Source organism: Canis lupus, chromosome 4, assembly GCF_003254725.2.
Source record: "Canis lupus dingo isolate Sandy chromosome 4, ASM325472v2, whole genome shotgun sequence".
Classification (NCBI taxonomy): domain Eukaryota; kingdom Metazoa; phylum Chordata; class Mammalia; order Carnivora; family Canidae; genus Canis; species Canis lupus.
In genome coordinates, this window is record NC_064246.1 from 53369135 (window position 1) to 53386095 (window position 16961).

The window sequence follows — 16961 nt, forward strand, 5'->3', positions numbered from 1 at the left end:
CCAGATCTATAGAATCATAGACTACCAGAACTGGAATGCCTCTGAGAGATCATTCAATCCATTCTTTTGTTTGAAATGGGGAAACAGAGGCCCAAATGGGGAAATGAATATAGCTAAGCTTAGCACTTGAATTAGTCTTAATGCTTTCTCTTTGATAGCACATGGACTTCCTTCTTCCTCTTAGGGGCTCTCTTGCCTAGGTGTCTACTCCTCAGCATTTTTTTAAGGATGATATATTGAAGACATGAAGAAGAGACTACAAGCAAACAATTGTGGAAGTTCAGGAAGGGCACACTTGCTACAGGTTGGCAGATTTTGTGAGACAGTATATATGGAAGAGACTGAGATTACTGGTGATGATGAGATATGGTGGTGTTGGGAAACCAAAATGTCTGTGAGGACATTGAAGCATTTGGCGGTATAAAAATCCCAGAGATTTAAAAAGAAAAACTTGTCATACTAATGTACGAGTCAGATTAGGATCTGAAGTCTAGATATTGGTGGAGCTCATTAGGTAGTGTTTTGGAGTACTGCAGATGAGAGTCAATGGGACTGAGGCTTTCACCCCCACAGCTAATGGAGGAAGGAGTTGTATTCAAGGACACTTGGAGATTAAAGAGGGCTGTGACATCATGGTATTCATCCCATTATAGGCCCAACTAATTGATCGATCTCTGTGAAAAGATAGGTCACAGCGGGGTTCTCAAACGATGGTGGTACCTTTCCATAGGGAGCATCTTGACATCTATGGGAGTGTTGTGAATGTCACAAAGGTTTAGGTGTGCTGCTAGCATTTAATGGGAGAGGGCCAAGAATGCAAAAATCTCTGCACTATCTCACATTCTGAAAAACATTCAAATGTCCTGTTAGACATTCATATGGTGAGAAATCTGCTTATAATGATAATAATAATAATAATGTGTAATAATACTCAGAGCCTAGATACAACCTCCACCCTGTATAGGTGGGACTATGAGGGAAACCATCTGCAGCCAGAGTTGGCTTCCCCAGAGCTGGCTTGGTATTACTTAAATCTTATAGATCAATACATTAGATCAGTGTTTCTCCCTACTTCATTGTGCCCCAGAATTACCTGGAGGTTTATTAAAACTCAGATTGCTGAGACCCTCTTCCAGAATTATGAAGACAGTAGATCTGGGATCCAGTTTGAGCATTTATATTGCATTTCTAACAAGCTCCCAGGTGATACCAATACTGCTGGTCCAGGGACCACACTTTGAGAACCACCACTTGAATTAAAACCACCATGCCTGAAACTCTGTTGCCTACTAGCTTAACAACTAAGTTGCTGAATGGCCTTGGAAAAGCCTCAAAACCTCTCTTGGGACTTGATTTCCCAAGCTTTAAAATGTGAATAAAACTATAACCCTCTGTAGTGGCTGGCTAGAACAGATAGTGAGGAAAGGAGGCACATACACACACACATATATAGTATATATATATATATATATATATATATATATATATATATATACACACACATATACATATACATCTTTGAAATAGTAAAAGTGTAGAAGTACTTAAAAATATTAAGTATTATCAAAAGTAAGATGTGGAATAATTACACCATTTTATTTTATTTTTTAAAAGATTTTATTTATTCATCTGAGAGAGAGAGAGAGCATGAGTGGGGGTACCAGCAGAAGGAGATGGAGAAGCAGACTCCCTGCTGAGCAGGGAGCCTGGCATGGGGCTCTATCCCAGGACCCAGAGATCATAACCTGAGCTGAAGGCAGATGCTTAACCATCTGAGCCATCCAGGTGCCCCAGTACATCATTTTATATACATAGCTTTATTATACCTCAAAGTGGTCAGGTAGCTGGATATACAGTTTGATACCAATACGTTTTTGTTGAGTGAATAAAATAAACTGAGGTTTTAGCAGCTGAATTGTCCTTTTGTGCAAATAGACACATGAGACAGTTCAGGTCCAAGAAACCCAGTGTGTTCATTTCAACTGAATTACTACAACCTGCTGCATTGCCCAAGATTTGAAAAATCTGGACAAATGGGGAAAGTGCAGAGGGGACATGCTAGTTAGGCAGCTGCAGTGCTGGGCGCCCACCGTGCCCTCACTTACCCTGTTGTCTTCAGGAGTAGGAGGAAGAGGCTTCTTTGAAGCTGAAACAAGAAAAACAGAAAAAGAAAATGAACATGAAACTGAATGTGCCCAACTGGAGGCGAGCAGCCAGGGGGCTTTTCAGAGAAAAGAGGCCCTTGGGAGAACACTAGAAGCAAAGGGTCAGAAGGAGATGTTGAGACACAGAAAGGAAAATCGGCTGTGTAGAGCCTGAGTTTTATCTCTTTTAGCATGTTGGTTCCCCATTTCATTTTCTAGGAGATACTAGAAGCTTCTAGAAGTCAATATTCTGTGTTCCTAGGAAAAGCCTAATCCAACAGTTGCTACAGAGGTGTTAGGCTTGTGTCCTTCTCTGTGGGCCGGGAGACCTCCACAAACACACCTACCACATGCCAAACCCCAGAGTGGGAATTGATGACTCAGGGTAACAGTGACTCACTGGCTTCCTGAGGCAGCTGTGGGCTTGGGGAGGGGGCGGGTGCGGTGAGGGAGGGGTCATCGTGTTAGTTAATGCTTCTGAGCATGTGTTCCTACTATCTCCTCCAAACAACACCCTAAGCACCTCTCTCTCTGTTTATCTGTTTGTGTCTCCACATTTCCCTCTCTTTACCTCTCCTCTCTGCCTTTTTTTCTCTTTCCTCCTCTCATCTTTTTCTCCTTTTTCTTCTCTCTCTCCTTTCATCTCTTCCTCTCTGTCTCTTGATATTTCTCCTTTGAGGCACTGAAAAGGTCAGGCCTGGAATCAATAGACCAAAATTGAATGTCTGGGAGTAGGTGGGGCATGGGAGGCAGCACATAGGCTTCTGCTTAATTCAAAGAATTATTTAATAATTAGATAGAAAATGGGAATAGACTCAATAAGTAGGTGGTGAGCTCCTCATCTCCATGTGAGGTTGACTCACATACAAGGTTAATCCTTGCCTGACTGGGACAGTACCTCCCAGGAATGTGGTAAGAGGAGATCCACACAATGACATGGGAACCCAGCCCCTGTGCTAACTTCTTAAGCAAGAGCACGGTGGGGTATTGACCTGGGTTTGTGATTAACCGAGAAGAAGAAAACAAACATAATTGGAAGCGTGGTTCCTACTGAGCACTCAACTCAGAGCACCAGGGGACTGGTGTTCTCACCCCAGCTCTACCAGGAATGAGCTGTGTGGCCTTGGGCCTCTTGTAGCCCTAAACATTCTGTGACAGGTATCTCTTCTTCTAGCCTTAGTCTTCCCTTCTTTCTTCTCCCTCTGTGTGAAGTTGGTGTGTACTGACATCAGGGCCAGTTCTGGTTGCAGAAATGAGTGTCACTGTGGATTGGGTAGAGCAGGGTCCATTTTTACCCAACCACCTCTGTTGCTTTCCAGACATAGACACACATACTGCTATATCTCAGGTTCAGATTCCTCTGTCCCCAGATAGGAAAGACTGGTAGGCACAGTTACCATTTATTGAGAACTCGGACATCTCAATGCCAGCAGCTGTGCTAAGAGCTTTCCACAATCCCATTATCACAACACAAATGCACAACCACTAACAGAGTGACTATACAGTGGTTAGGCCCTGGATTCATGTGGCAAGTTCAGCATGAGAAGCCCTCTCCAAGTGTCATCCTGGTGAGTCATTCAGATGCCCCCGGTCCTGTGTCTAAGACTCAATGGAGGTTAAATCCCATGCACCCTAAAGAGGATCAGCAGCAACATGCAGGGTGAAAACTGCAAAATGGAAATACAGATTCAAAGAATCCAGAGCTGGAAAGGGGCTTAGAAATTGTTTCATCTTAGGACCCCTGAAACTTTCCCTAACATGGGAGAGATGAGGACATTAGGGCCCTTGATGGCCAAGTGACTTGTCTAAGGGCCCAAGCAAGGTGCTGGCAGGAATTTGGAGACCAGGCTGCTGGGCTTTGGAAAGGGCTTTTACTCACTGGAGAAAGTCCAGGCCATTTTGTTATCATGGTGGATTTCACTCATATAAAACCTGTTTCTTTTTTATGAAACACTAGCCTTTGTGAGTATGGGCTGTAGGATAATGCAGAAGATCATTCACTTCTAAAACTAGGTATATATTGTTCTTCTGGGCTAAGCAAGGGACTGGCAACCTTAAATTTTCTTTCCCAATGGGGAAGGTGAGAAGCGGTGGTTTTAAAAGTGGTACTAAGAGGGGCTGTGACTCAGGAAGCCACGGAAAACCCAGCCATGTGTTACATTTAGCACATCCGCTTTGGGTTGTCAACGTGAGGTATTAGGTTTTTGTGCAAAGAAGAAACTGAGAGATGAGAAAAAGTGGCTAGGGTAAGAGAGGTTGAGAGGAGAGAGGAATGGGAGCAAAACAATTCACAGGATCCATCATTGCTATTCAACAATGGCTTGGCAGAGCACTTCCTCACGGTGTGACCTTGAGCATACCTAACATCTCAAGGTCTTCTGCTTCTGTGACTTCACACCATCTACCCCAGACAACTGTGAGGAATGGGAGCACACCATGTGTAAAAGTGCATGCAGGTGAAGCTGCACTTCATTGAAGGTTCAAGTCCCAGAGCCATCGTGGGAGAGAAAGCCGGGTTGCATACCAATCTCAAGTTCTGGGGCCTTTGACCTCCAGGGATTAGAAACAATGTTTTTTGTTTTCATTTTGCATTTAGGCTGTGGCCTTCTTTTCTCTGAGATTACAGAGATCAACAGCGAGTTTGAAGGGGAAGCAGGGAGAAGCCGCAGAGTGCAGTAAGCAGTTTTGGGGTTTGCTTTCTTCCCCTCCAACAGTATAAAGTTGAGCTGGTGTAATTAAACCTATGTGTGACGTGACACCATTATAATAAATAAATAATGTATGTACCTCTAAATCTGTCTCTACAACTTAAGATTTAAGTAGACGATGTCATTTACATTTTCTATCTTGAAGGTTATAGCAGTGTTTCCCAAACTTCACTGTGTACACAAATCTCCAGGAGATTTGTTAAAACACAAGTTTTGATCTGGTGGACCTGGGGTGGGGTCAGAGAATTTATATTTCTAGCTCACAGGGATGTTGACACTACTGGTCCAAGGATCATACTTCTAGTAGCAAGGAGTATAAAGACATAAGGTTTGAGATGAAAAAACATCAGCAGACTAATGGTTGAGGCAGATGATTTCCCTCTGAAAGTTCTGAAAATGCAGAATTTTGTATTTAAGCCCTGACCCTCCTGATGACAGGAAGCTGAGAGCTTTTACTTCCTATGACTAGAGAGATCAGTCATTTTGCAAAGGAGAAAGGGAATTCCCAGTCCCTTACCATTCTTGGTTGGATCGTACTGAGCACAGCCCACTGCAAGCTTCTCCATCTGAGCACAGCACCTCCACCTCCCATCCATCCAGAAATTAGGATGGTACATGGGCACCAAACTGTTGTTATTCTTTGTTTCTGAAAGAGATCGGCACCAGTAGAAGAGTTACTTCCAGGTCAGTCTACCAAGGGCTACCAACTTTCCAACTCTCTGCAATCAGACCCTGCTGTGTGAGCTTGAGTGAGGAGTACCCAGAATAGTCAGAAAAAATGGTCTTTTCCCCAAGCATATCCATTTATGCAGCAGTACATGCTGGACTTAGGCATCATCAGATCTGGGTTCTTGGCGGCTGGCCTTGCCTTAATTGTAGGTCCCTTGCTTGGACAACACCCTCGTCTGTTCAATGAGATTGTTAGACTGGATCAGCGGGCCCTACAAAAGTGCCCAAGGGGCAATGGGGAGACTGAGTAGGAGGGATCCCTACCCCCTCGTCTCTCTACCTTCAACCACAGGAATTTTGCTTTTATCGGTTCCAGATTTGTGGCTTTAAAGTGAGACTTTGGTAGGAAAAAAAAAAAAAGAGGTTCTCTTGCCAAAGAAAAGAAGTATAAGGAATGGAGATCTAGACAAGCCATCTCAAATGTTCCTTCCAGCTCTAACATCCTGTGAGTAAAGCCCTCCACAGAGGGAAAACGGCCAATGGACATAATTGGGGCCCTTTTGATAACTTTTGTTCCTTAATGTTTATACTAAGTCCCATGACTTGAGAGCCTTTTCTAGCTTCTCTAGTGCTGGCCTGCTCATACCCCATTTGAGACAATGACCTTGGAGGGAGATAAGAACTGTATTTTTATTCTCATTTTTCAGATAAAGCCATCCTAGCTCCTGAGATTCCAAATGGCTGGCTTATACTTAGTCCTTATAGCTACTTAGGGACAGATTAGTATCTGAACCCAGTTCTCCTGTAAATCCAGGGCTTCAGGTGAAATAACAGTACTACTGGTTGAGGACTTTCTTTGGGTATTGTTGGAAGTATCTGATGGGTCTTTACACATTTAATTCTCACAATAATGATGTGACCGATGGTTACTAGTCAGAGTTTATAGCTGAGGAAATGGAGACACAGGAAGGTCAAAGAGCTAGCCCCAGGTCACATACTCATAACTGGCAGAGCTGGGATTTTCACCTTAGCAGCCTGGTTGCACATCTCGCATACACCCAAACACTCTGCTGGTTCTAATTATGCTGCCTGGAAGGGGAGCCTTAAGGAATACCCTTCCTGCTGCCCTGAAAACCGTTAAAGCTAGCTAACATTGATTGGGTGCCGACTCTGGCCAGGCTGGTTTCAAGGGCTTTACTCGAAGCAGTTCTGGAGGCAGGTACTATTATTATCACTCTCTCCTTCTTTCCTTTTTTATAGATAGGGGAAACTGAAGCGCAGAGCAGCTGAGGACGTTGCCCACGCACACATGGCTAGTCAGTAGCAGAGCCGGGATTCAAACTCAGGTCATCTAACTCAATGGCCCATCTTCTTCACACAAGACCAGGAGTTGGCAAACTTTTTCTTAAAGGGTCAGATAGTAAATATTTTAGGTTTTGTTCACCAGTAGGAAAAACCGATATATTATGGAGGTACTTCCCTAATGTTTTAAAATGGGGCCATGTAAAAATACAAAGACCATCCTTAGCTCAGACCCTTATAAGAATGGGTGGTAGGCTGGATTTGGCTGACCCTGCACTGTACTGATTGTTGCCTCTTGGGCCCAGGGTGAAAAATTGGAATCCAACACCAACACCAAAAGCAAGAAATATTTGACCATCAGCTGCCCTTTATCTTACAGAGGAACCCAAGCCTATAATCAAATAATCTGTGGGAGCCATTTACACAGGAGATTAGTTACCTTCTTTAAGGGCCAGAACCCAGCGCTGCCGGCTCTCACGGTCTGGAGCAAACACATAGAGGAGGTAGTTGTCATGCACAACCTGGAGATAGATACACACAGATTCCAAGGTGAGTGGTGCACCCAGAGATGGATGGCTGACAGTAGGCCCATCTAGCATACTGAACTGAGAGTGGGGCCTTGGGCGTTTGTCACTTACAGGCACACATCTGGGTGATTAGGGGACCTGTGTCATTTTTAATTCAGATATTTGAATGCTGTGCAGACACAGGGTAAATCCCCACAGCTCACACAACTTGTTTGAGATTCCATGTTACTAGTAAGCCATTGCTAAATTAAAACAGCTAGAGAATAAGCTCTCCATGTGACAGGACATTTATTTCCCATATTAATTTTTAGGTGATTAAAAAATCTTTCTGGCATATGAAAGAGTAAGAAATTAGATGAAAAATGTATAATCGAGATTTTAGAAACTTCTTAGTTTGAAATAATATAATAATATATGAAACCACCCCACTGGTTCTATAAAGAGTACAGAGTTCCTGTGTTCTTTTCACCCACCTCTCCTTAATGATAACATCTTATTACATAACCATAGTACAGTTTCAAAACCAGGAAATTGACATTGGTCCAACACTACTAACTTAGAGTACAGATCTTTGAATTTCACCAGTTTTTTTCATGAATCTTAAAAAAAAAATTTTTTTTAATGGGCTCCATGTCCAGTGTGGAGCCCAACACAGGACTTGAATTTACAACCCTAAGATCAAGACCTGAGCTGAGATCAAGAGTCAGGGGTGCAGGTACTCCCTTAATGTAGTCATTTTTAAAAAGATTTCATTGATTTATTTGAGAGAGAGAGACAGCATGAGGGGAGAGAGGAGAGGCAGAGGGAGAGGGAGAAGCAGACTCCCCACTGAGGAGGGAGTCCAATTAGGGGTTTCATCTCAGGACCCCCAAGATCATGACCTGAGTGGAAGGCAGATGCTTAACCCCCACCCAGGGGACCCAAATGTACTCATTTTTAATTGGAATTTTAATGATAGGAAAATGCATGCTCTTTGTTTTATTTTCGTTACTAAAAATGTCAACCCGTGGAGGTCAATTTTCTAATAGGAAAAGAGTCCTTTTCTACATCACATTTAAAAATGGAATATTTACCTCTCAAATTGGCAAAGAGGAACAGTACCCTAGAATGTACAAGGAGATATTTACTCTCCTTCAGAGTCATAGATGCCAAGAGTGATGACAAGATTTGGACAATGTCATGACCTGAAGACTAATGATAACCTCCACCAATTCTGTCCAGTAGGACTTTGTGCAATGGTGGAAATGTTTTATAACCTGTGCTGTCCAATACACAGCTGTTGAACATGTGAAATGTTCATTCCACTGTGGCTTAGTGTGACTCAGAAATTTTTAATATTGTTTAATTTACATTTAAATATTGAACATCCACATGTATATTGAACAACACAACTCTAGATAGCTCTGAGATTATAAAATTTGAATCTTTTTGTCCCAGAATCTCCAAACAATTTAAAATCAAGTACTGCAATCTGTTGCCCCAAAACATGAGTAAATTGTACTTAAAGAAAATTGGGCTTGGGGCCATTTTTTAAAAAAGATTTTATTTAATTTTTAATTTTTAAAATTTATTTATTCATGAGAGACAGAGAGGTAGGCAGAGACACAGACAGAGGGAGAAGCAGGCTCCATGCAGGGATCCCGATGTAGGACTCGATCCCGAGACTCTGGGACAATGTCGTGAGCCAAAGGCAGATGCCCAACTGCTGAGCCACCCGGGCGACCCGGCTTGGGGCCATTAATAGTTTTCCCCCTTCCTTTAGGAACAGAGAATTGGGACTTTTGTTGAGGTAGGGAAGACATAAGAGAAAAGTAAATGAGGTAAGAAAACTTTTTCAAGATTTTGTGCTTTGCTGAATTGAATGAATGAATGAGTGGATGGATGGATGGATGGATGTAAGAACATAGCAGTTTTCTTCTGGGGTTAATCTAAGATCTAACTATATAGATCCTAGTCAACCCTGTCCCACCTTCTATTACAAAGACTAAAGATTTCAACCATTGTCCAAGGAATGGGGAGCTAGAACCCTTGGGCATAGTGGACTTACCTGAAATGGATATTTATAGTGGCATGGGATACTAATGTCACTTTTCACAATCTCGACACATTTGATTCGGGAGAGTTCAATGGAGCCCTTCAATGTGCGCTTTTTCTGTGCGGAAAAAAGCATATTCTATTTAAAGAAGAGAGCAGACAGTGTTTTTGTCCAGGTTGCTTGTAGAAATCCATTACTGGATAAGACCCATTAGCTTTGTAAACGAAACCCTCCACCCCCTATATATCTAGAAGCTACTGGTTGACCCTCTGTGCCTCAGAGAGATGCTCTCAGCAGACTCCTGGGAGAACATTCCCTGTGAATTGTCTCTTGATGAGGTGGACTGATTTTTACCCATTGAGCCACGACATCTTATATGTTAGGGACCTTTTGGCAAACAGCAGTATTGTAGCTGGGGTGAGGAGTGCAGTACAGAAACCACTACATGTGTGCACATTCTCTCTGTACTGTGCCAATCCATTACCTGGCCTGGATGGTGATATATACCTTCAGTGGCACTTTTCTTTTCTACATCTGCCTTCTCCAGGTCCCTCGTATTTATCAACAGTTCCACAACAACACCCCTGTAGGACATTCCTGACTCTGCCTTTAACTTTCTCTTCTTCACCTTCCTCATCTTACTGGCCTCATGTCTTATTTCCTTGGAAATTAGTTAGGTTTATTTCCTTGGTAATTAATTTACATTATGGTCATGTGATAGTCATGCTTTATAATGATTCTACATGTTACTTAATTCTAAGGGTCCTTGTACTTAGAGAGTGGATCCAAGGGGATGTCACCCAATGGGACAGATTCTGTTGTGAACTATCAGGCTCCAAAGAAGGCTAGTTAAGGAAAAGCTTCTGTGGAGCAGAAGCCTTTCACAAGTGCCTAGAATTAGACTTTCATTGAGAGTAGAGTTTAATTCAGCTATGGAACCAGATGCAAAATACTTCATTACACCTTATCTTTTAGAAAGAGGTATCAAATGGTGGTGACTTGGGCAAAAGGTTGAAAAAGGCTAGCTTCAAAGTTGGGTTCTATTTCCTTATTGATTTTCTGTCTGAATAATCTGTCAGTTGACACAAGTGGGGGTGTTCAAGTCCCCTACTAGTATTGTATTATTATCAATCTCTCTCTCTCTCCCTCTATGTCTGTTACTATCTGTTTTATGTTGTTAGGTGTGCTAATGTTGGGTACATTGATACTTACAATTGTTATATCTTCTCATTGTTAGAATTGTTATATCTTCTCATTGTATTGGTCCCTTTATCATTGTATAATGCCCTTTGTCTCTTGTTACCATTTTTTTGTTTTAAAGTTTTATTTTGACTGATATAATTATTGCTAACCTGGATTTTTGTGTGCACGTGTGTCCATTTGCACAGAATACTTTTATTCATCCCTTCACTTTTAGTCTGTGTGTGTCTTTGGGTCTGAAGTGAGTCTCCTATAGGCAGCATATAGATGAGTCTTGGTTTATTTTTTTTTTTCAATTCATTCTGTCCCCCTATGTCTTTTGAGTGGAGCATTTAGACTATTTACATATAGTTGCTATGTAAATACTATTTAAATGTAACTGCTTATTGATAGGTTTGTACTCATTGCCATCTTGTTACTTGTTTTCTAGTTGTTTTTGTAATTCTTCTCTGCAAGGTTGGCTCAACCTATAACCAGCTCTGTGACCTTGGACAATTCATCTCACCTCCCTGAACTTCACTTTTTATATCCACTAAGTGAGGATATAAATACCTACCTTTTAGAGCTTATTTAGAGAACAAAATGGGAATATGTAAACAAATTACTTGGCTTAAAGCAAGTGCCCTCAATAAAGGGTACCCTCCCAATTAAAGAGGTTAAGGAATTCCTAACTATGGTAAGAGAGCCATAACATCATAAAATTCTCCAGAAGTGAGCTCAGCTTGTGCTTCTATTTTTTTATATCCAGCCTGGTTGCTGGCCTTTGCTTTAGCAGCCGAGGCAGAGAACTGGGATGAAAAAAGTCAAGATGTGAAAAGTATCCCTACCAAATATAGGGATGTGGTGTTTCTTTTTAAATTTTTTTTCTAAAGACTACTTAATTCATTTTTTGAAAGTACAAAATTTTTCCATGTTCATTGTAACAGATAAAATAACATGGCAATATGTTAAGAAAATATTTATAGAGCCCTATGATTGCACCCTTCTCCACAACCCTGAGGTAGCCAAGGTTAACCATTTGGAATGCATTTGTCTTTCCCACACACATTTATAGCACATATACAAACAAAAATAAGCATCTGCTCCACACAGTGGTTTGCAGCTTGCTTTTGTAATGTAAGGATGTATTAAAAGGTCAATTTTCCTTTAAAAACCTCTGAAAACATATATTCTTTGAGCTCAAAATATCTTCTCATTTAGAGTCTTCCACGGCCTGAAATACATGGGTTGGTCCTGCCCATAATCATAGTTCTTTAGGATGGTTAATCTGTTTTTCGAAAACAGAAGAACACAAGGGAACTGCCTTTTCAACAATCTTCTGCTGCTCTGGGTAAACAGGGAGTCTGAGCTTTGAGGTTATCTTGTTTTTTGACTTCTGTTGCATTATTTCCTTAGTAGTATACATAGCAAAATACAACAAAAGCCTCATGGCAGTAATATGACAACTCTGTTTGCACAGATGTTTATCCTTGGAACCCACTGAGTCCTGTTCTCTCCCGAGAGTGAGACCAGGACATCTATCACCATATCTCTAAGGCATAGTGGTGAGTCTCCAATAGGTGCTCAATTGGTATGATATAAACTAAGGGCATCACATTAAAGCACAGTTTAAACAATCTCAGATTTAAGGCTAATGCATTTAGCTATTCAGGAACTATTTACTGTGGGTCTGCTATAAGCTAAGTGCTATTCCGTGGGCAGGAAATAGAGAGATGAACATGGTTACCTTTTCTTGGTGCTCACAGTCTTGTTGAGAAGTCAGACAATATAAACAAATGCTATAAAGAAAATGGAACAGATTGATATGCCCACCTTGTAGACAGGACAGGCTTTGTCTGGGGAGAGGGCCTTTGAGAAAAGATCAGGGAGTTGAAAAAGGAGCTAGGTATGAAGTCTAGTGGCATGGGGGTGGGTAATCATCCTATGCAGAGTTCACAGTAAAAGCAAAGCCCTGGGGAAGCAAAGTTCTGGATATGTATTGGTTGTTAATAGCCTAGGATCATCGAAATCAGGGTATAAAATGTTGTTAAGTATCAACCAGAGTTGTGAGTAGATATGAGAAGTCTTTGTGAAGTTCTAAAGCAGTGCTGTCCAAGAATAGCAGAATGTGAACCGTATGTGTAACTTAAAGTTTTTTAGTAGCCACACTAAAAGGAAGCAAAAAGAAGCAATAAAATTAATTTTAAGAGTGTATTTGTCTACCCTATTATATCTAAAATCTTATTTCAACTTGTAATCAACATAAAAAAATAATGAGATACATTATTTTCAGTACTAAGTCCTTGAAATTATGTATTGTATAACATATCTCAATTTGGACTTGCCACATTTCAAGTGCTCAGTGGCCACACAAGGCTGTGGCTACATTATTGGACAGTGTGGCTTCAAGATATCCAAGGAGGTTTCTCTTCCACCTCAGATTATCTCCTTTGATCTCTTAATATCTATTGACTTCAAACATGGATTTTTAAGAGACTGTGTTTTAACAGTCTGCCAGGTGAGCCGGCTCTCGGGTTTGTTCTGTTGGTATGGATATCATGTTCCACCATCAAAAGTCACTCTTTTTTCCTAAACAGGTGTCCTGAGGCAGGTTGTCCTCGAATTTCATGAGATCTGATATGTGGTAAACACAAGACCAGCTATGCAACCCCTCAACTGGGTACTGGGGTGTAGCCGGTCAGTGAGCTAAACACAGTTCCATCTCTGCAAAATGGTGATTGCCTGTAATCATCCCAAACAACTGTGCTATTTCTGAAAAATGCCAGGGTAAACCTTCCAAGGAAACCACACAATAGCCATCAGGAAAAGAGAGACACCATGTAAAACCTGCTCTCATTCTTATTTGTCATTCCATCTGCATCACTGGGGTGAAAAATCATAGGACCTCACTTGGCCTTTGTCTCTTCTTGGCCATGTTCAAAGCTGCACTGTCTTCATATTCCAAAGCTTCTCCCTGGATACCTGACATATGTCAAACGCAATCCAACAAGATTCTGGTGTCTACATATTTGCACAAAGGCAAGCTTGTGCATACAACTTTTATATCCCCTTTCTTTTTATGTTAGTATATTGTATAAAATAGAATTTTGAACCTTGAGTTTCAAAGAGAGAGGCAGGGAACAAAACTGAAATAAAGAATGATCAACATCTTTGAGCACTTACACTTCAGCCACTCAGCAGGCCAGAACCGATTTAATCTACGATCCTGCAAAGTATCATTGGCCCATCTTGCAAGTGAGGAACTTGTTCAGAGAGGTCAAGTCTCTTAAAAAGTGGAATGGCAGGTACAACCTCAAATCTATGACTCCAGAGTCTGAGCACTTAACGGCTATATTTCACGGCTTTGCACATGCCCCGACTTTCCACAGGAGATTTTCATTCCCCAGACTCCACACTAAACAATCATTTGCGTAATCTATACTCCAAGCTGTGGCCCAGCAGACATTTGTCTGCATCCTATTTGGTCGTGCAATGCTTGTGCTGGATTTGAAAGGGGGAGTACATTTTCTGCTTCTTCAGAATGATACCTCCACTTCATTTCTATAACATTGTCTCCTTGGCTGCTTGGTTAGTTCCACAGATATGTCAATGAGAAGCTATGTATCTGATACCTATGAAAAAGGATATCTCCACTCTTCTGAAAAACAGCCAAATTTCAGCTTTGGAGAGGCAAAGTGGGAGAGGATTGCAACTTTCATGTCAGGTAGACCTGCATCTGCATGATGAGCTGCGCAATGTGAGGCAAGTGTTTCAACTTCTCAGCTGCCTTGTTTTTTTTTTTGTTTTTGTTTTTGTTTTTTCCTAAAGTAAAGAATGATAATAGTCCCTGAATTATTGGGCTAATTTAGAGACTTACAAAAATCACATATACCTACTCACAAAATAAACTCATTCAAATGATAAATCAATCACTCAAGTGTTCCTTTCTTTCTCCAAATACCATACATAAATGAAGACTTTGTTCTCTCATCTTTTTGTGTCCGTTTTTGGAAGTGATTTTCTTTTGGGCAAATATGTAACCAAGAACCAACATTTGGGAGGGCAATGTTAATTTTTAACTGGTGATACTGGTAATTTTGACATTCTAGAGTCATTTGTTTAATTTGCAAATTATTCGTATAATCAGGCCCAAACCACAAAAGGGACTATTTCCTGGTCTTCTCAACTGTGTTACATTTCCTCTCAGAGGGCTTATACTTTCTGCTTTTCCTCCCACTTGCTTATCAAAATCTTCCTCAAATAGTCATTCACCAAAAGTTTAACTTATTGAGTAAAGCTTGGCTTATTTTTAGAGGAGTTTGGATTAGGACAGATATTAGAGACTGAAGCCAAGAAGGAGCTTTGATAATGGAATTTCAGGCATAAGCTAATAGAGTATTTTTCAAGAAGAGTATATTTCAGATTTTCCCTGATAACATTGTAAAAGTGGCCACATACTGCCTTTATAAGAACTTCTTTATAATTAGAAAATCTTTCTGGTGATGATTTTAACCAAGGCATTTCAAATATTTCACTCAATGCCTCTTTTGGTGTGTAGTGCATTGTACAATCTGAAATCACATGATGACACAATTGAAATTATAACTGATATCATGTGAAATGAAACTTAAGTGACTGATTTGGGGGTTGTCACCTCCAAACATACACAGTAGAATGCCAGTTCTAAAATGGGGCATAGGAGTCTTCCTGGATTCTAGTTTCATCCTCTGCAAAACATGCTCAAAGTAGCCCATGAATTTACTCCCTGCCTCCCAACTCAACAGAAGCCTTTGATGACAAAGGGGACCTGGTGCTGCAAGGGAGAAAAGCAGAGATTCAGAACTTGAAAAAGCCATGATTTGAATCTCTGTGATGACAAGTAGCACAGGGCAAGTTGTCTCTGTTCTTTGGGCTTAGTTCTTTTAGCTTTTGAGGAGGAATGGGATTGCTGACAGCTGCTGTGTAGGGTCACTATGACCTAAGCTTTGGAAAGGCACCGGGCATGTTGCCTGATACCTAATAAGGATGTGATCATTACAGTCTCAATGAAAAAAGTAGCATCTTCTAAAACACTGGGGCAATTTGGGATGAACTGTTGCTGACTTCTCCCCTCCCCCAACCCATCTTCACCTGGCCCTAAGTCCATGATACTTTTCAGTTCTGGGAGAATCTGGAGCTAAGGGAGAAGATGTTGACGCTCCTGGGCAGACATAAAGTCAGGAAACTATGATCCATCCCACACCTACCTTCTTTTCTTTCCTCTTTTCTACAAGCCCTTTTAGTCATAGCTAAACCAGAGTCAACTGGCTTTCCTCACCTCAGCTTTTCACAACGTGGTTTTCAATGAGGTTGGTTGTGCTGTGGGGAAAACACGCTAGCTTCCCTCAAAGTCTGCCATTTTGTCAGTAGTAGCACCCTGACGACCCAAGAGGAAAATGTGAAAATTTTACCTCAAAAAAGAAGAAAAAGTGAGAGAAGAAAAAACAGAGAGATAATGGACTATACTCTCATATAGTTTCCAGAGGGAAATTTGGGATCCTTTCTTAAAATTATGAGTGTATTCTCTCATGAGACACTATGAAGAGCAGACATTAACGGGAATGGCTCTGGTGTTTGGGAGTAGGAAGTAGAAAGAGAACTTTGCTTTTAACCTCATACCCTTCTATTCTGTTTCACTATTTTACCATTAACATGTATCTTTCTTATTGTATTTAAAAACAATTAATTTAAATACATACATATATAGATTTCCCTTATAGGATTTATCCTATAGAGACATTGGTTCAGAATATGTAAAGATGTAGGTAAAAGGATTTCATAACAGCATTATTTATTTCACTAAAAGCCTAGAGAAACTTAAATATTCGCCAACAGACAAATGGCTAAATTACTTAGGGTTCATCCATCCTGTGACTAATCTGTGGCCATTAACAAAGAGAAGGCTGGTGTATATGGAGGAACAGAAATATATTTTTTCTGAAAAAAGAATATTTAGAGCAATAGATGGGGCATTGTCTCATTTTTGAGAAAAGAAATAACAAAATATATAATAGTATATGTAAAACAAAGAAATAATACAAAAGGAACACTGCTAACACTGGCCTTCTTGTGGGTACCACTATGGCAGACTTTCAGTGTAAGTTATGTATTTTTATAATATACGACATTTTTCAGTGAGCATGTAAATTTACTAAGCAGAAAAATGAAAATAATATTTTAAAGCATTCATAAATTTAAAAACACCACAATGAACTACAACTTTGGCAGATGACTATTGGAGAGGGCTAAGGGGTACACATCGAATGATGGGTGTGCAAAATGAAGCAGTTCTCTGCTCTTGTAACCCCCTGACCCCACTAGCAGTAAGTGGCAGCTAGGAAGCACCTGTCACCGCTCT

At 40.8% G+C, this 16961-nt stretch overlaps 1 protein-coding gene across 1 annotated transcript in view; it reads right to left on the reverse strand.

The window, feature by feature from the left end:
- Positions 1-16961, reverse strand: part of ITK (IL2 inducible T cell kinase) — a 63801-nt gene that overhangs the window by 33748 nt on the left and 13092 nt on the right. Inside the window, 4 exon segments of the mRNA XM_025434915.3 lie at positions 2106-2146; positions 5370-5498; positions 7263-7344; positions 9398-9502. Coding sequence (XP_025290700.1) covers positions 2106-2146; positions 5370-5498; positions 7263-7344; positions 9398-9502 — 357 coding nt within the window.